The 19,562-nt window shown below is 39.9% G+C and overlaps 2 protein-coding genes across 7 annotated transcripts in view; one reads left to right on the top strand and one right to left on the bottom strand.

Annotated features, from left to right (window-relative positions):
- LOC102313404 (T-complex protein 11-like protein 1) overlaps window positions 1-5,739 on the top strand; it is a 13,155-nt gene extending 7,416 nt beyond the window's left edge. For both annotated transcript variants that reach the window (XM_005917935.3, XM_005917937.3), the window contains exons 7-10: window positions 735-916; window positions 1,250-1,431; window positions 3,009-3,181; window positions 4,232-5,739. In XM_005917935.3, the coding sequence (XP_005917997.1) occupies window positions 735-916; window positions 1,250-1,431; window positions 3,009-3,181; window positions 4,232-4,464 (770 nt within the window). In that variant the 3' untranslated portion in view covers window positions 4,465-5,739. The remainder of the gene's footprint in view (window positions 1-734; window positions 917-1,249; window positions 1,432-3,008; window positions 3,182-4,231) is intronic.
- Window positions 5,740-6,385: 646 nt separating this feature from the next.
- anks1ab (ankyrin repeat and sterile alpha motif domain containing 1Ab) overlaps window positions 6,386-19,562 on the bottom strand; it is a 64,577-nt gene continuing 51,400 nt past the window's right edge. For 2 of the 5 annotated variants that reach the window (XM_005917932.2, XM_042219006.1), the window contains 8 exons: window positions 18,081-18,218; window positions 17,791-17,862; window positions 17,033-17,116; window positions 16,780-16,917; window positions 15,645-15,821; window positions 13,201-13,299; window positions 12,248-12,345; window positions 6,386-10,065 (listed from right to left, as the gene is read on the bottom strand). In XM_005917932.2, coding sequence (XP_005917994.1) covers window positions 10,032-10,065; window positions 12,248-12,345; window positions 13,201-13,299; window positions 15,645-15,821; window positions 16,780-16,917; window positions 17,033-17,116; window positions 17,791-17,862; window positions 18,081-18,218 — 840 coding nt within the window. In that variant the 3' untranslated portion in view covers window positions 6,386-10,031. Of the gene's footprint in view, window positions 10,066-11,798; window positions 12,346-13,200; window positions 13,300-15,644; window positions 15,822-16,779; window positions 16,918-17,032; window positions 17,117-17,790; window positions 17,863-18,080; window positions 18,219-19,562 lie in introns of all 5 variants that reach the window. The other 3 variants (XR_006054188.1, XM_042219005.1, XM_042219004.1) reach the window with 3 other exon arrangements.

The following is a 19,562-nucleotide window of genomic DNA, read 5'->3' on the forward strand; positions in this document are numbered from 1 at the left end:
TCTTATTTTTTTTTTTCCTCCCTAATTTTTTTTTTTTCCTCCCTAATTTTTTTTTTTTTCCTCCCTAATTTTTTTTTCTCCCATGTCCCCTGGGGGGCTCCGTAAATTGCAAATGTAACATAAAAGGTCAATATATGCTGATAGATTACTCTTCATAAAAAGACAAAGTGGGATGGAGATGATTGACTTTTTAACAGAGCACCACAGTCTTAGACTAAGGTAGGTGTGGGGAAAACCACAGAGGTAAATTTAAGAAATTATTGTGCTTTAAAGGTGCATATTTAAATATGTAAATAATAAGTGCAAACACATACAAGGTAAACGCAGTTTTAGCAAAATAACTCAAGTATGAATTCACAGCTAATCCCTACATGAGTTTCTAGTTTCTACTGAATAGAGCATGTTTATTTTTTTAAATGATGGTCTCATTAGTTCAAAAATTGATGATAAAGCAGGGGATGCTTTAAGTTGCATGGAGTTATTGCTCAGTTTCTCAGTCGATCTCCGCCTCAATCATCACAAAGTCTAAAATGGGGATGGTGAAAATGCTCAGCTCGAGGCTTGACAAGCCACAGTGACATAACCATGGCTACATCCATCTTTAATGAACAGTCTATGGCTCTCTCTCGCTCAGTAGCCACTAAAATCCATGATTCACTTAGTCAGTCTCATCTGTGTAGTTTCAGTTTTTTTGTATATTCTTAATGATTTTATAATTTGTCACTTCTCTTTAGATTCTTTGGACAATACCACTGCTTGGCTCCAGGCAGCAGCGTCTGAGGTGGTGTCGCCGTGTGAGGCGCAGTCTGATTCTCCCGGTCCTGACAGCCGCGGTCCTTTCAGCCCCACCGCTGTCCTCAACCGGGCCTACATACGTCTTCTCCACTGGGACCCACAGGACCAGAAATATCCTGAGGTCAGCTGCCGTCTGAAAAATTACATCACGCCCATGCTTTTCATCGGACCCAGTGATATTTTATTGATTATGAGGGAATGTTCAGTTTGCCTACCCATTCCTCCTCACTGGTTAAAAGCATGTGAACTGATTTTAGACGCTGCATTAATATAATTGATGAATCATGACAGTTTGCATTTATATACTCTATGACCCCTGGAAATTCATCAATTACCTGTGGCTTCACAATCTTATTTAGGGTTATAACCATTAGACTCTTTATTGAGGTATTGATTTCATATTTATGCTGAAAACATTGCCCCCTTGTGACCCCAATCTGCCTTCCACGCACAGACCATCCTGATGGATCGGGCCCGCCTGGATGCTCTTGGTCAGCGGCTCCAGATGTTGGTCCTGGAGGCGTCGGTGCTGCTCTTGACTAACGCTCAGTGCGGCCGCGTCGTTTTCTCCCTGCAGGGGTTTGTAGGTAAACTCAGGCAGTCCATCACTGCCCTGCTGGAGGGCAGTCACACAAGGTAAGAGGAGGATGTGGTGATGCATGTACTGGCTGTCACAGGGAACAGGTATTGTATGAGAAAGAAACCAATGGAGGTGACATGAGGCAACTAGCTTGTCAGGACAGATCCAGCTAACCTCATTCTTTCTGTTCAAGAGAGGGCGTGTCATGATTAGCGGATAAATGTGGAACAGCAGCTTGTAATGTTCGAGGTCTGCTTGCACTCTGGTCCGAGCTGCAATAAAAGGCATTATTTAAACGCCAGAAGAGAAATCCTGAGCAAAATTAGAAGCCATTGCCATGGTTGAACATTTTTGCTTTGGTGTGTTGTAACAATGAATATCTCAAACTTGGCCTGGATTCATAGTTGACAAACTTCAAAAACTGAACCAATCAGCATGCGAGGTGAGGCTAACTTGTTAGAGCTGTTTAGGGGTACGAGGTTTATCTAACATTTGTGAGGAGTTATCAGCTATAATCAAGCCTGAATGTTCAGATCATCTATGAACTCTATGAACTGGATCTGTTTTACCTGACTGTCTTTTATGCATATACTGTTACCATGGTGGATGCTAATATTAAACATGACCAGAGTTTCAAAATAAAGCAGTCCTAGACCGCATATCTCCGCCATGGCTGAAGATGACCTCAAATCAATTTCATAGATTTGAAAAAAAATGTTTGAATTATTTTGTGATGTTTTCTTGAAAAAATACAAACAATGTTTGATATTTGGCAAGTTCTCCAATTTTGTCAGACATTGGTTTGTTTTGTTGTGTTTTTTTTAAACTCTGGCTCTAAATTTTGTCAACAAGAGCAGGTATCCTTAATATGGTCACAGCGCAGCCTGTGAGCACAGAAGCCCCACCTACCTGCTGTTCAAACCGTCTGTTTGACAGCGACAGCCAGTCAGAAGCAAGTTGGCTTAAAAGGGAGCGTGGTCTTAGAGTTAGAGGAGCTAACACTGTTTGTTTGAGATAGTAGAAGTAGTAGAAGTGGAGTAAGGAATATTTTGAACTTCCCCAACTTTAAAATGATGGAGTCTAAATGAGGATAATAGTTCTAATTTAAAATTTCTAACACTGTAGAAGCTGTTCTGAAAAATTGAGTTCCAGACAATCTGGCATTTGCTCTTCAAAATCTATTTCCATGTCAAACATCTGTGGCTCAATTACTCCTACGTTAGTTTTATCATTGCATAGCAGAAAGTAGTCTTTCAGTGTTAACTGTCAGAGCAAAGCAGATATGCCTCAGCAGCAGGCAAGCAGCAGACGAGGTGAGAGGACACAGAAGACGACACTAATTTGCATTTTCATAAATACGCATCTACTAAAAAGAGGCAAGGGTGTAGAATTATATTTAAGCCATTTTAAGGAGTGCACTCATGGAAACAAATGTGTAATTGTGAAAAACAAAGATGAGTTTGTAGGAGTTTAATCAATGGGCAGGAGAGGAACTTTAATCAAAATCCTGCTCTTGGAGAACTCCTTTATTACTTCCATCAGTTCCTGTGCATAGATGCGTAGGCCTGTGAGACAATATATGTCTGATGAAGAATGCTGATGGTTGGTCTGATGCCGGTTTCTGGTGCTACAGGGAAGCTGACCTGAAGGGGGCCTTGTTGGGGATTGGGGAGATAGTATTGCAGCAGATGTCTGAAGCGCTGGCTACTCAGGGAGGAGCAGCCCTGCCGGAGGAGAGCCAGGATCTGCTGAAGGGACAAATATCTGAGCTGTGGAAACACAACAACCCAGTCTGCGTGCTTATAGGTAAGACAGGATGGGGGAAATGAAATATATCCACATATTGGACTGACATCAGTGTGTATTACTATATAATGTCAGCTGTTTACGTTTTGTAAGGTGTGAGTGGAAAAAATGGCCATTATAGACTACCGTTACTGGAAAAACATTTTTAAAAGAAGTATATTTTACGTAGCAAAAACTCATGTTTGGAGAATCACAATTTTCAATGGACAGATTAAACTAATCAGTTAATTTGATCTTTTTTATTTGTGTAAAATGTCACAAGAAAGACCATGGTGATATCAGGATGTTGACGCAGATCATGTTCCTTGAAAAATAAATCCTCAAAGTATTTATTATAAAAACTACAGAGTATTTGCATATGTTTTTTCCTTCTTTTTAAAAAGCAATATTATCTTGTATTTTATATATTATAAGATTAAAATATTTATAATACAGATGAGCATCTACTCTGTATTTCTTTATATATTGCTTCCAAAAAGCCAGACTTTATTGTAGAGGTCTTGAGCAATGGTTCTCCACGCTTTCTGAAGGTCTTTTGAACGTGTGCTTTGACTTTTGCCTGCTTTTTCCACTCATTTTCTGTCCACTCCTTGTACCTGACCATTTTCACAGGAATATTTTTTGTTTGTTAAACCACTTGAACCTGACTTATGAGTCATTCAAATAAGCACTTAAGGGACAAACCAGTGTTTGTCACACTGTTATTAGCAGCCTGTTCCCATGTCTTCAGTTGAATCTATAAACAACAAGATGATTCCAAAGAGCTATTAGCTGAAAACTTGGCATATGTTGGCATGATGTCCAGTGTGTCCTCAAAGACATTGAGAAGGCATCAGGTTTTTGGTTAAGTTCTTACTTCATTAAAATTTAGGATAACTTGGCCAAACAGAGTGGTTAAAAAAAAAGCGGTCCTGGAAAAATATTTTCATTAAGATAGATAAGTACATGTTCCTGCACTTTAATGCTGCTGAGTTTAGATAATCTCTGTTTAAACTTGGATGTGTGCTGCTGCAGAGCTGACTTCTCTCCCTCCTTCTCTCCATCAAACAGGAGAAAGGGTACAGGGTTTCCTCCAGGACACGCTGCGGGGCGGCCCTGCTAAAAGGAGTCCAGAGCTGCCTGCTCCCCTCGGGCTGCTGAGTGCTGAGCTAGTTGAGCTGGGGACGGCCTTTGGGCGAATCGTCCACTTCAACCAAACAGTCTTTGGTCCCTTCTATGCGCCCATCCTCAGGAAACTGCTGTTCCAGCCAGTAGGGGCCGAGGCTGGGGAGGACTCGCGCTAAACTGAGGCTGACCCTTTCAGTTTGTAGCTACATTCTTAGGCAATTTAAAGAAACAAAGGCACAGAACCAAAATCCTGTGTTGCCTTATACATATTTACTGCCTTGAAAAAAACAAACACGTGAAAGAAATTTTAGTAATTCTGACCCAGGTGAAAGCTATAATTATTATATTTAGCCATTTTAAGACGCTGAATGTGAATGGTTTTAGAAATCAGAGCACCAAAGAACATATGATGAGTCTGTAAATAATACTTAAGCTTTAATATGTAGCTCTTCATGTTGAAAAATGTTTATGAGTAACTTACCAAAGACAGCATGCACCTTTTCAATATTTTTATTATTTTATTTTTTTTCTTCTTGAATCAAAAATATACTTGTGTTTCTTTCAGTCGTTGACATTGGAGCGGGTATGTGCTACTAAACAAATACCAAAGTGATATATTTTTTCCACCAGCCATTCAAAGACATGAAAACACGTGAGCTTGAAAGAAATTATCGTTCACCTTGTTACATTTTAAGCAATATTTCAGAAAAAAACTGTTACAGGATGCACATACAATGGGATAAGTTAAATCCTAAAGAGGTCTTATTTTAAAATCTGTATTTTTTTTTCTTTTTAAAAAATACTAATACGGTTTTTAGTATTTTTTCCCCCATTACATGTTATTGTAGTGAAGCTTACAAGAGTCCTGTTTTAAATGTATGTACACGCTAACATTTCAAATGTTTGGAGTGACTGTTTGGAGCTATAGCTGACTGCCAACAAGCAAAGGAAGTATTCAGAAACCAATTTGTGCCCTTTTATTTGCTTCTGGCACTATTTTTGTAACCCATTAACAAACTGTATAAAAAAGATGGACATAGCCCTGGGGTCTATAAAGTAAAGCCAGTGCATAAACGGCTTAAACCTAGATTCTTTATAATGGCCAACAGGGGCCAATTCTGGAAGCAGTCAAAGTCAGACAGTGTACAAGTGAGGAAAAACTGCAGTTCCTTTAGTGACCACTTGTGTCTCCATTGACTCTCATGTTTAATCCACAATCTTGGTACAAAAACAGATTTGGTCACAACTATACAGTTTCCCCCCCCCCCCGCTCATACAATAAATAATAATTATAAATGCAGAAGCAGACAGTTGGTGATTTCATTGGTCGCTACCTTAGTGATGCACCCAATTGTGATGATACGATACCTGGTAACTTGTATTTGTTTTTTAATAAAAGACTTATTATACTTTCAAATATACTTTTCATAAATAAAATGTTATGCGTCTAATTTATTCAAATTAGTCTTATTTTAGCTCTGCGAGTGACCACTGCATACTTTACAGTGACACTTCTCAAAGTGCCTCGAGGCTACTACTGCTGTGATTTGGCGCTATATAAATGAAATTCAAATGAACTTCTCCTTTACCTGCTGTCACTGTGAGCACACCTTTTATGCATGCGTGGGGTAAAGCCAATAACAGAAACATGAGATGAAATAATACCACATGGAGTTGACAACATGTTACTGTATGTTACTGTAGTAATGCAATAAAAGCTTTTTAACAAGTGTTACACTGAGCATAACAAGAGTGAGGACCAGCGAGAGTGAGCAAACAAGAGAGAGAAGCTGATAGAGAAAGCATCCGAGTCTGAGCTTTTCAGCAAATAAGTTAACTTATAAGTCATAAATAAACTCCTATTTCTTTGCTTTTAGCTTCCTCCATGTTAGCTTCCATGCTTTTGACTCATGAAACACAGAAATGAAATTAATTCAGTAAAATCTAGATTTAAATTGAACAGAAGGACCCATTGGTAGCAGATCCAAATATCAGATTCATCCACCCCTATCTACATCCACCTTTTATATTCAGTCAATCAATTTCAGTAAAGATAAAGTTTATATTAACTTTTTCCAGTGTTGCTTTGTTGTTTTCTAATACTTCATGCTACAGTCACACTAGGTAAAGCAGTGGTAGGAGACCATGACACGACCAAAATTATTGCATCACGTTGGAATCTTACTGCAGCACAGCCAGTCCACTATCAGTTTGTGGCTGACTGGAGTTAAGTTCGCAGTAACATTGCATTTGTGAAAATACAGCAATTAAATGTGATAAATGAGTGAAAATCTCAAATGCTTCAGGAATTCTCATTAAACAGAAACCGACATTAACTTATATTCAGTGGGGCCCAGCAAGCCCCTCATAGATTTGAAATTCCTCCTCAAATACTCACATAGTTGCTGCAGGACAGCAGGCAGGTTGTACTCATCGGAGTAGACTAACTCAGATTGTTTGCCAGTCTGTCTGCGTTTATAAATTAAATGGCAATTATTTGACTTTCTGGCGATTATCGGTGACCAATGCAGTCGTCTTGCAGTCCAGTGTGCTTGTCCAGAGGTTTAGGGTGCTACACGCTCAACCTCTGGTTGACCACTTGGTCGCCACAACTATAGTCAATCGGTCTCCAGTTGCAAAAACTGAATAAACGAATGGATTCAAACACAAAGCAATGGGCAATTTTTTTTCCTGCTTTACTGTAGTGTGACTGAGCTGCTAGGTTTGAGAGCTATGCAGAATGACCCAACATGCATTTTAAAGAGTCAGCTTTTCATTTTCTATTTAAATTAAATGTATACCCATAGCTGGAATGTAGCTAAAATAAAACATTTCTAAAACAATGCCAGTTTTGAAGAATTGTATTCATACGGTTAGCAAAAACATGCAAAAAAAGGACAGGCAATTCTCATTTAACTTTGACTTTGCTATACGTCCCAACAGAACTGATAAACATATACCTGACAGAAAAATGTTTCTTCATGTTGTGCAAATGCTACGTTTACTGTGTTGAATACTGATGTGTGTGTGTGTGTGTGTGTTTTCACCAGGCACCTGGATGCTTGGCTCTGACTTGAATGCAGTTAGAGAAATGAGAGAAACAGAGACTGGGGGCTAATCGTTTGTTTAGAATAAAAAGTTGCACCACCCACTAATCTCTTTGGCAGGAGAAAGAGTGAAAGTATAATTGTACATTAATTACCATGTTTGTTGTATTTGTCACTTTAAATTTTAAACAGCTGGTGTAATGTTTCTGCTTTTAACTACTCAGCCATATAAAAGAAATCAATGCTGACAACAGACGTGAGAGGGATTCTTTAGTCTTTGTATTATTTAATGTCATTAATATAATATTGCTTTGAAATTTGAAACAGTATCACATTTTCATTGACAAACCATACTCTGTCCAGAAACATGGGCAAAGCATTGTATGCTGGTACAGTTTTTTTCTTTTCCTCTACATTTTGTTACCCTTTAATAATAATTCCCACATTTTCAATAGACCTGAATCAATAGAAATGCTCATTAATGGTCTATATCATTAATAGTCTACAGTGCTCTAAACATTACAGTACCTACATAACAAGATCAGAAAGTCACACGGAGGCCAGGAAATAGACTTGACCTTTCTGAGTGACCTTTCTCAAGACAGGAGTGATACACAGGTCCTGTTTAGCCAGTGATGTGGGACTACCGGTTTACCTTTTAGTCTGTGTTGGGATTCATCTCAGGGGCAGTGGAGGAGCAGGGGATATACGGAGTGAGATCTAAATGTCAGAGTAAGCGCTGGTTTGGCCCTGCACATTGCATAAGGCTTACCTCTCAGTTTCTCTCTAGCTCTTTCACACTGCTCTGCCCGCTATAACTCAACACACACAAACACACTCGCATCGGCTGCTCCCCTTCAACTCACAGCTTGGTATCCGGAAACTTGAACGCTGGGGCGAGCTACACAAGGAAAACACCAATGTTAAAAAGAGCGGTTACATGCACAGCGATATCATGCCACCAAAACTTGCTTTAAATAGCTTGCTGCTCATTTAAGTGTAATGCTTTTATATTGTGCATCCATAATAGAGCAGGTTGTTTCGGTGACACACAGAATGGGAGAACATACGTGACAAAATGTTGGACGACGATGGCAAAACGAAATGAGGGTGAAGCGCTGAGTTGGCGTGTGACGGGGAGAGGGAACGTAAAAAGCGAATGGCAGGTGAGTGAGAGGAGACGAGACACTGCTACGGTACATACAGAGAGACTGCTCAGGCCAAGTGCATCAAAGGGTACGAAAACACAAACACACTGCCAACATGCAATCGTCAGTGGAAGCTAACAGTTAACAGTCAGAAACAGAGTGGCAATGACACAGCCACGGTACCGCACGCAGGCCGGTTACACCGTAATAAAAAAAATAAAATCAGTCAGCCTCCACGAGCTCAATCCTTCACTTCTCCCGCAGCACACAAAAAACAAGGACAGTGGCCAATGATGTAAGAGTCCAAACTCCCATGAGGACAGACAGAAACAAGGCATACAGCACGCACAGCAGGTAGTGCACACAGGGGAGAACCCACAGATATGTGTCGACTTCACGACGACCTTTTTTTTTCAGTCACAGTGCAGGAGGAAAATCTTTTAAGAAAAACAAAAATGGTACCACGCTCTCAGCATTACAAATCCACTCGCATTAACACGACACCAGAGCAACATTTAGATTTGGCTCTTTAAATGTAGTGGAATAAAATCTTTTCACCCCCTCAAAGTAACACACTTTGCATGTACTGTACCTAATTCTAAACTGGAGTGAAACAGCATGGATACCTACTCAAGTAATCATGATAATAAGATGCTATGACGGGATATGTGCATCAGATTGTGCTAGAGGCTCATTAATACACCCAATATTCTTTTTTAAACTTTGTTTACGTTTTGTTTATGGTTTTTTTTTTGCCTCTGGTAGTAATGTTGGGATTCTTTACAATCCCTTCGTAATCATTCCCCCCAACCCACATTTCAGTTATGCCCCGTCTATCAAAAAGTATCACAAAAATCCACGAATGTCAAATTTGCACCATAAGAAAAAAAGAAAACAAAGGGATAGTGCCATGTTTTTAAACACAGTGTTCCTTTTCATTTTTTTTTCTTTGTTTAAACTGACAATAAGAAGAAGCTGTGATTTTCAGGCTCTCAGTGCTACCACGACTGCTGAGAGGCACTGGGCAGTACAAGGCCAGAGCAAAGACTCATCCTGACAAAAACTGTACCATCTCTGCATCAACGTCATCCCAGCTAGTCACAGTCAGTTTAAATACAGCAGGAAATAAGAAGTGTTGCCTTTTTTTCTTTTCTTTTTTTGCCTTTAAAGTCTTTTAGAAGCAGGGTGGAGGCGTGCAGTTGTTGGGTGGTGGTGTTCGGGCAGGTCAGGGGATTTTAGTTGATTATAGATAACCGTAATGAAGTAAGGCTGTTGTCCTTGATATTGTCCTTCTGGGTGTGTATGTGTGTATTTGTGTGAGTTTACGAGGTCTCAGTTTTTGGTCCGTTTTGAGTCCAGACATCAGTGATTAGATTCGTGACCGATTCCTTGTGGTCTTTCTATGAGTATTGTACAAATGCGTAGAAAAAACCCCAACAACAACAAAAAGAAAACACAAGTTGTTTGCTGCATGTTGCTGTTTTGTCTTTCATTGATTAATTGTCCATCTTGCATCCCATGCTATCAAAGCAGCCTCCTCATAGTGCTTCACAGTGGTAGATGCCTGGTAAGACAGGACAGGCTACAGATGGAGAAAGAAAAAAAATTATAACTGTCGAGAGGCAAAACAACCAAACAATTGTGTAAATGAAAAAGATATGTTAATAATAATAATAATAAAAAAAACTAAATATAAGCTACAGACTTGAAATCTATCTGTGTGATACCAAAAAGACACAATAAAGAAAAAGTTAACATTTTGGAGAATATGCTTGCTGGGAATTGTGCAAGGGGACACAACTGTACATTTAATATGGAGCTGACTGGATTTACAGGTAGCAGAGCACCTGCTTAATTAAGCTCAGCTGCCACAAGAACCGATACTGAACTGAAAATGTAACTTTCTTTTCAGTAGTTTTTGCTTTTATTTTATTTTTATTGTATGAATTTATTTAAGCCATTCTTTTTTTGGTTGTGTTTTTCGTTTTGGTTGCTATAACACAGACATTTACCAACTTTTGGGATAAACTAAGTAGAAATGCTTTAATCTGTTTGGCATACAATCTTATAACTAGCTAACCTGCCTTTAGAAAATGAAACACAATCAGCACCACTAAAGCTCCCTAACGATGTGGCTTGTTTAACCCAGCGGTTCCTAATCTGTGGACCCTGATGGGAGGAACTTTGAAATTTGGGATGTGGACTGAGGTTGTTATAGTTAACTTAAACTGAATGGAAAAACAAAAGCTAGGTTGGAAAAAAAAACCCCACATCTCAGTTAGGCCTCAGTCACACAGGTCTAGAGACTGGTCCCCCTGGCAACCACGGGTCGTTAGTGGAAAATATTTAATCCCCGACTAGTTGCGGAGATTTCTGGCTGCTGCTGGGTGAACTTGGTTGCTAAAATGGAGCTGCATCAAAAACTTGCTTGTGATTGCACTGGTTGTCAAGACTGCAAGTTCACCTGTACTTTACATCAAGGAGGGTGACTTGTCTATAAACACTTGCCACAGCTACTTCCCGAGTGGTAGTGAAACCTTAGGAAGTGCACTGCAGACTAAAACTGGAGACTGTTCACCTTCAAAAGTAAAAATTGCTCTTTTCATGCAAGCAACACATTTCAACAGCACCTTTTACTTTGAAAATGAATGGTCACTCTGTGCATAATTAGCAAGTGTTTGCAGATGAGTTGGCATCTTCCATGTGAACAACGGGCACCAGTGGCAATCTGCTGGAAACCAAAACAATCGCAAGGAAAGTTGCACGATGGGCTTTAGCAACCAATTTCACAGTGACCCCAATAACCTCAGCAACCATTACACTTTTTTTCCCCTAGTAACTGGAGGTTGCCAGGGTGGGAGAGGAGGGGTCGCCTGTGTCTAGGCTGGTGTGAAAACTAAAACGTGCAGTATACTTATAATCTAACCTATCTAATAATATTAGACCGTTTCTTTAGCTATTTGTTAAATAGCTGAAATTTGTCAATAATCAGTGGGAGAATGCTTTGGTGAATGTGCTTATTGAGATATGTAGCCTGTGTGATTTCTGTTTCAGCTTTATATTAACTATACACCTGTGAGACTGTCAATATCCTGACGTAATTCTCTGCTAGACATATTTCCCAAAACGTCTAACAGAAAACCATTTTTAAAATAATATAAACTCAACACTTCTGGAAATACTTCAACTTGCCTTTAGCCAGTGTGAAGTCTAGACAGAGCAAGAGAAAAAATGAGCATGCCTGTTTTGTCTGTGGAGAATCAATTTTTAAAAAAAAAAAATGGCTTGAAAGAGGACGAATAATAAAGATGCAACCTCTGGGAGCTATCGGGGATTTGGAGGCAGATGCAAGTTGTCAGGAAGAGGAGGATGAGGAGGAAGAGGCAGTTTGGTTGAGAGAGCGGGGCCACTGTAAAATGAGATCAGTCCAGGATCATCCGTTCCAGAGCTCCGCCATTGGCTGTAGCAGCAACAGGCGACGGAGGCTGCCAGGGGGTGTTGGGGAGGCATGGGGGAGCCGCAGGAGTGTTTGTCATGGCAGGTAGGAGGTTGGTTTGGGTCGCTGGGCAGGGCAAAGGAGGGTGCAGGAGTAGGCAGCCCTGAGGGATGCTATACCATCACAGTGAGAAGGCACGGGGCTCACATGTATATATGTGTGAGTGTGAGAGATAAATAGAGAACCGGATGCAGGGGCAGAGGAAAATACAGGGGGGTGCAGAGGGGCGGCTGTGGGAGTCCGGCCTCAGAATATGGTGGTCTCGTACTTGGTGCTGACAGGGCGCCTGTTGGCGTCCCGCTGGTCCAAGAGCCAGGTGGTGCTGCCCAGGGACTGCATGTCTGGGTCCATCTCCAGGGGGTCGATCTGCCGGGGGAGGGAGGGAGGAGGGACGAGAGGAGGGCGTGAGACGTGTGGCAGTGGAGGCCATTGCGCCACACTGACAAGTCCTCAGCTCACACACGTGCATGTGGATTAGAGGTACAGTCCAGTGATCATGTTATAATCACAGACACTCAGGGCTCAATCCACAACATGGATGATGTCTGACAGAAAAGACCCTCAGCCTGTATAAGCAGCGGCAGTAAAACCAACAATACGACCCTCTGGGAGTTAAAACATACGCTGATTAGTAGTTCAAAAGCACCATGCTCTACACCATTGGCTACTGTCATAGCACAAACGGCAAAGACACATAATTCTACATGCATTACGCTGAGTAATTTACTTAGAAATACATTTGACTTTTAATTAGCTTGAAAAAAATCTCAATGTAGGCGTTTGGCAATCTGAAATTTCCTGCTTATGAAAGACACCTTCAGTTGAAAAAATCTTAAAAAGACACAAGAATTGAGAAACAGTTTAAAACCATCGAGCAGAAACAACTTCAGCCATCATGTTATTGGCGCAATGGGCTAAACCCACACTGGCATAATTTAGCCAACAGTCTTCATATAAAGACGGTAAATCACATCAATGAGTTGCTCGTCCCCGAATGGGTTTAACCACAGAGCTAATTGCATTTTAACACTAAAATGTAAGATGAAGATGAGAGATGGGAAAATAAAAGGATGAGGTTCATGGTTGAAATACTAATAACCACACAACGTGGAGGCGAGGTGCACCGAAGCACTCAGATGCAAGAAAAATAAAGAGGAGAGGGAATTGTGTGTAAGAAGATGCATGATTAAGGATTGAATAGAGGAAAGGAAAGAGAAGGACCTGGACTCCAGGGCTAACAGAGTGCAACGGGAGGAAGGAAGGACGGTGGGTAGTACACGTGTGACAGTGACAGCAGCGGCATTCGAGCAGAGGGGCACCCTGGGAAGCAGGAGGACCAAGAAGACAAGAATAAAGACATGTTAAAAAAAAGAAGAGCGCAGAGGGACAGAGAATTTATATGCACTAAACAGACAGTGTAGAAATCCAGAAGCAGCAGAACGAGCAGTTCATTATCTGTCCTTAAAGCTCAAGAGGGCAAATTTCTCAGCATCTTTGAGTTTTCTTGTCATTGACTGTTTACTTAACCCTGTCCATGAATACTGACGGTCCAATTATAGCTTAGTAGCTCCAGCTAGGCATGGCAGTATTTATTTATACTTGTGTCATTTTTGGCCCTCCATATGGCAGGTCTGTGAAGCGTTGGATTTCTCCACTTGCTCAAGTGGCGTGCATGTGGCTATAGTAAAGATGGAGCAAAGTGTGAGGAATTCATTTACGAGTGTTTTTACTGTTTAAAGAAATCAGCAGCATGCCCAGAAGACTAGTTTAGTACCTACAAACCTACAATAACTGTGCATGCATCTGATTTGAGAAATTAACTGTCCAGGGTAACAGTATTTCTATAAATTGTTCAAATTCACATATCAATATTTGTCAGTGATCCCGGTGAAGCAATTATATACTGGAAATAGCTATGAAGGTTGCATCAGTGTTGTTCCTATATTCCAATTTAAAAAGCAAACAAACACACCAAAGATTACAAACTTATTCCCAAAGCCAAGAAACTCAAGAACATACATCATTATTAAGAAATCCACTTTGCACTGTTCCTTTCCTGAGTGCATCCTGGGGTCTGTCAAAGGTTAACATTACTGGCTAGGCCCTTTTCTTTATTGAATATGGGCACATTTACACTCCAGCTGAAGTTACTCAAGTAAGCAACATTTGATCATCACGCTAATTAACAGTGGAAGCTTTGTAAAGCATTTTTAGAAATATTCTATCCACAGCACAGATAAAATACTAGGGTTAGCTAGCTTTAGACACGACAAAAAATATTCGTGCATAGATGATGAGCTGGCGAAGTTTGTGAAATTGAGCCAGAGGTGTGCAGCTTTTGAATCTGTCTTAGCGCACTGGTTTAACAGTTGTTTTCACTTATGTTTACCATTTTCTGCTTCATTTCAAAGCTCTGACACTAAATGGGCAAACACTCAAATATTTTGGTTTCCTAATATGTCATGTCATTGAGTACTATTTAACCCAATAACAGTAATGTATACATGTCATCTAATGACATATGTTTTAGTCACTGCATTATTTCTGATAACTATGTATTTTAATGATAATAGTAGGGTGGGGCTTTTCCTGGCGTAAGAAATACACCGACCAATCGCAACTGGATTTCTTTAAGGGAAACAGCCATTAACGAATCTGGCCGATGGGCATACACTGGACTTTTTTTTTTTTCATTTTGAGATGCATACTTAAGATTCCTTTACAATATTTTTGTTTTAAAACCAGAGGGGGAAAAAACCTGACAGTAACAGTTGATAAATATTTTTTGTTTTAGGAAATATTGTCTTTATGAAAACTACAGAGGACAGGGCTTAGCAAACAGTCAATCTCTTCTTAGGTAAAATACATAAGAAACCTTCATGATTGTCACAGTTTTTGTTTCACTTCACTTGGTAGCAGCGAAGTGTATTAAAACAAATCGCAGCTGACAGAAATCAGCCCCCCCCCCCCCCCCACTCTTCTCATCTAAAACTTAAACAACCAGCAGGCTCATTATGCAGCTCTGTGATCACTCCATATATTATCCTTGCAGGCAGGTAGTAAAACAATGTGATTTGTGTCTCTGAATAAGCAAGTGGTCCAGCAGTGTGTGTGTGTGCATGCTCCTAGTGGCGGCTGTGCAGCGCTCTCAGGTGACAGTGATCACTGAGTGCTTATTATATGCAGCCTGAAAGGTCAATACATCAATGCTCAGGGTATACCTGAACATTTATGCAGCACACTCAATCAGAAGTGAGGAAGCAGCGGGTGGTTCTGACCAACGAGGCTGTGCACAAGCTTAGAAAAATCCCAGAGGAAATCACACACCACCTCCCACCCCCCTGTTAGCAACAAATAAAAGGAATCATTCATCACGCTTCACATATGCACAAAAAGAAAGTCTCCTCTGATTGGAGTGACTCACAGAGCAAAGTAATGACTCATCACTTTCTACCACACGCACAGCAAATCCTCCTTTGTAGGTGGCCCATTAGGGGTTCAGCAGTGGAGAAAAAGTGGGTCACAGGGTCTGTCTACCTATTTTGAAGTATGTTCCTTCACACCCGCTTTCCTTTTAACGTGTAGAGCAACCTCACCACTCAAATGCACTCAGAGATGCACACATTCGCCACGATTTTCTTAAGGTTTTATAGGCTGGTACTCACTGCTGATCTTCGCATGCTGCTCCAGGACTGAGATACAGGACGGCTGGTTTTGGTGTCTATGACCTCAGAGCCCAGAGATGAAGGAGGCATGTAGTGTCTCGCCCTGGACTGAATCGCCATCTGATAAGCCACCTCAAATGCCTGTCCCAGCGTTAGGATGATCTCGTAGGTCTGTGTCTGTGTGAGTGGAAAATAAAGATTCATTGTACTGAAATATGTGACGAAAAGCAAAGCAGGCATAAACAACTTTTTAACAGCTGACTTTAAATGACCGCACACAACAAAGACAAAATCTTTATGCACTTTGCTTGTGTGCTCAGTAAACATTTAATTTCCATAAAAAAACACAACTAAGCACCTTGTATTAGTTACGCTACAAAGCTTGGACTAAAAAAGTCTTCTGAACGTGTTACAGTATTTGTTTTGAGTTAACCACTATTCAATTTGGTTTGCAAACACTTGTTTTCAGCAAATTCGCAGCACACAAAAGCGCTGCTCTTCACATTTTTAGGATAATTACTTTGTATAATTATCCACAGGCTCTTGTTTAAATATGATGCATTTACAGAGAAAAGCTAAAGCAGCTTTTAATCTGACATTCTGTGCATGGAGGAACTGTGTGAAGTATAAATAATCGAGGCTCAGCAGTGGTTTTTTTGGTCCTGTAAAGATCTTTTTCAATGCAGTTCATTAAAAAAACAAAAACAAACCCACAAACAAAAAATGTTTCCCTGCAGTTAAAGTGCCCCCACAGTGGTCGAGCTGCCAAAAATGAAACCTCACTGCTGACCTTTTAACAGACCTTTCGACTCAAATGACAACATAATTTGTGCTTGTGCATGGAAATGCCATGCATAGCAGGAGTGGGTCTTTAATCAAGCTATTTGATGAGCCAATCAAGAAAATAATCCATAGGATGCTCAAGGCAGGTTTAACTGCAGGATATATGACGTCCTACAATGGGACATTTTGGTTTTCTTTCTTTATTTACCCAAAAATTTGCAAAATGTTCCACAATGATATGAAAATATGGGGCTGTCTATAGTGGATTCTTTTAATATATTAGCATAATTACAGTGTATTATGCTTATAGTACTAATTCTATTAAATCAATCACAGGGCTGATGTTACTCACCACTTCCACAGTGCTGAAGACATGACAGAAGTGGTGGCCGCTCTTCAGATCCTTGGTAATGTATGCAAATGTGCAGAGGTCATCTGGGTCTTGCGCGGCACATGAGATGTTCCTGATCTCATGTTCTGCTACTATAGTCTAATGAAGACAGGAATGAAGTGAGCGCTAAATGGGAATCAACCACTAATGGACAGTGAGAAAGTCGACAGCAGTGTTTGCATTGGACAGGTCAATAATCAATAATTCCCATTACCTTTGTGGCTGCATCGATGAACTTAACACCTCTATAGGTAATGGACAGTATGACAACTGGACCCTTTTTGGAGTCCTTGGATTTCTGGAATAGATACAAAAAGAATAAGTGAGAAGAAAGAAAAAAAATCACTGCCTGTTTTGGGGAGTTTATTAATTGTTATGACGGATAAAAACACTTTTCAGTTATTGTTATTACAATTTAGGCTTTGTCTTGTTTCATACTTCTTTTTTCTCTCTTCTTTCCCCTCATGTTTTCACCAGTCGCAGCAGACGACTGCCTCCCAACCCCCGAACATCGGCTCTTTTGAACCAATATGCCTGATCATCTCCTTTATAATAACCTGAACACAGATCATGAACCAACAGTATTGCTGCTCACATGAAAGCAAGTTAAAGGTTTAGTTTCAGCTGTTTGCTGCCAGATACATCTAGTTGTTACTTTATTGTATTTTAGTGGACTTAAAAAATTATTTATTATTGGATTGATGGCATGAACTAGCATGGTGTTTGCCCACAATGTAAATTAAAGTAGTAAAAAAAAAAAAACAACCGGCAAGAACCTGTAAGAAAAAAAAAGGCTTTTTAAACCTTATTTTGGGAAAATACCACCAATTTTTTCAAATTAAAATAAAAAGTATGTTTAACTGGTTATTCTATACATAAAGTTATAGCTCTCTCCCCAACTACGTGTAAGCGTTGGGTGTTACCACGATGGCTTTTACATTTGCTCTTAGAAGGACATTGATAAATACTTACCCTAATTTTTGCACAGGCATCTTGTGTGGACTCAATCCCTCGTAGATCCCTGATTATCAATGATCCTAGATACTAGAGGAAAGAGTCAAAACACAATTTAAAAAATGATTTAAAAGTTGGTGCTGGCAAACGAAGTCAACTACAGACACAGACGGGCCATCGCAAGCACAGGATGTATTTGAATAAAAGTGTTCTACACTATTTCTTGTTTAATAGTGTTTAATAGTCCATCTATAACATATTTACAGCATATTCTGGCATCTATGCTGAAGACAGTAAAAGTGACTTACTGTTGCCTCGTACCCGCAGGAGTCCAGAATGAGTTTCTCAGGCTGGTGATGCCAGGCGGAGACCGTGGCATAGGTAGCAGAGTGGCTCGGCGGCCGGAGGTTTAGACGAGACTCTTTATGCCGGTCGCTGTGTCTGTCCTGCAGATGCAAATGAACAGGCTGCTAAATGCAATAAAGAGAACAGACTGATCCAAGAACAAAATATTCTCTGCCTTGTGTTCAATTTTTGTAGATATTAAAGGGGATAAAATGCTATTTTTTCAATGTTTTGCAGGATCTTTGTAACCACACTCATTTCAAATACTAATTTGTGCATCCATCAAGTTGGCAAGGTAAAGGGTTTCTGACCACTGAACATTAGTGTGAAGGCAGATGTCTGGTCAGCAGTTTAATGCAAGTCTTTTATGCTAGGAAACTAATAAATATTATGCATGCTGGGCCTTAAGGTCAGTGTAGGCTGTGCTCAGTGCTTTCATGAATCACTGTCAGAGTAAAATATACTTATGATGATCATTACACACTAAGATTTTATGGAAATTGTAAGTATTGATTTTTATACAGCAGTGGTACCATATTCCCTTTCCTTATTTGTGGACGCTCCCGTGTGCTTCCAGATTGGCCTCAGTGAGTCAGAAAGCAGCTATGCCAGCTTCACTGTTTGTGTTGTAGTTTGACCTTTAACAAATGCTAAGATTTGATCACTGTGTTATTCTTGGTTTCTTCTCTTAAAGAAGAAACAATAGTCTACAAAGATTTAAAAAAAAAAAAATGCTCAATGGCACTTCATGTCTTTTTTGTTTTTTCTTCCTTAGACTACTTCATCACAATGATCATCAATTTATTTTTTTTATATTTTACACATATTTTCTATATTCTATTTATCAGTTTGGGGACTTAATGGAAGTTAAGATTAGCTTAATTAGGTAAAATTACACATATTTATATATGAGAAATAAACTCAAGTTTTTGTTCATTAAGAATCAGCAGTGCTTCAAATGTTTATTTGGACAGGGAGAAAATATCAGACAGATGATTAAATATGACATTGAGTTTTCCAACTATATTGATTCAAAATGTCAGCTCCAAAATGTGGGTTTCCAAAACTTTCCATCGACTGTATTTTCTACGTACATCTGAGCACATCCTTAAGATTAGAGCCACAAGGTGGTATGAGCTGATCAGGATATCTCCAGGACATCTCCTAGTTGAGGTTTATCAGGTATGTCTAATCAAGAGGAGAGCCTCAGGCAGACCCAGGACATACTGGAGAGTTTATATATCTCCAAGATTAAGGACTAAGCAAGAGCTGTAGGAGGTGGCTGAGTGGAAGGATGTCTGAACATCTCTGCTTAGACCTGGCTACGCAGCAAAAATACAATGTAAAAACCCAACAACCTTGAATGCACCTCTGCTTTTTTCACTGGTTCTAGTTACATTTTGCTTTAATCAATCACTCTGCACATCCACCCTTCAATGCAAAAC

The sequence above is a fragment of the Haplochromis burtoni genome, unplaced genomic scaffold (assembly GCF_018398535.1).
Source record: "Haplochromis burtoni strain Fernald_Lab_line unplaced genomic scaffold, NCSU_Asbu1 Contig_26, whole genome shotgun sequence".
Classification (NCBI taxonomy): Eukaryota; Metazoa; Chordata; class Actinopteri; order Cichliformes; family Cichlidae; genus Haplochromis; species Haplochromis burtoni.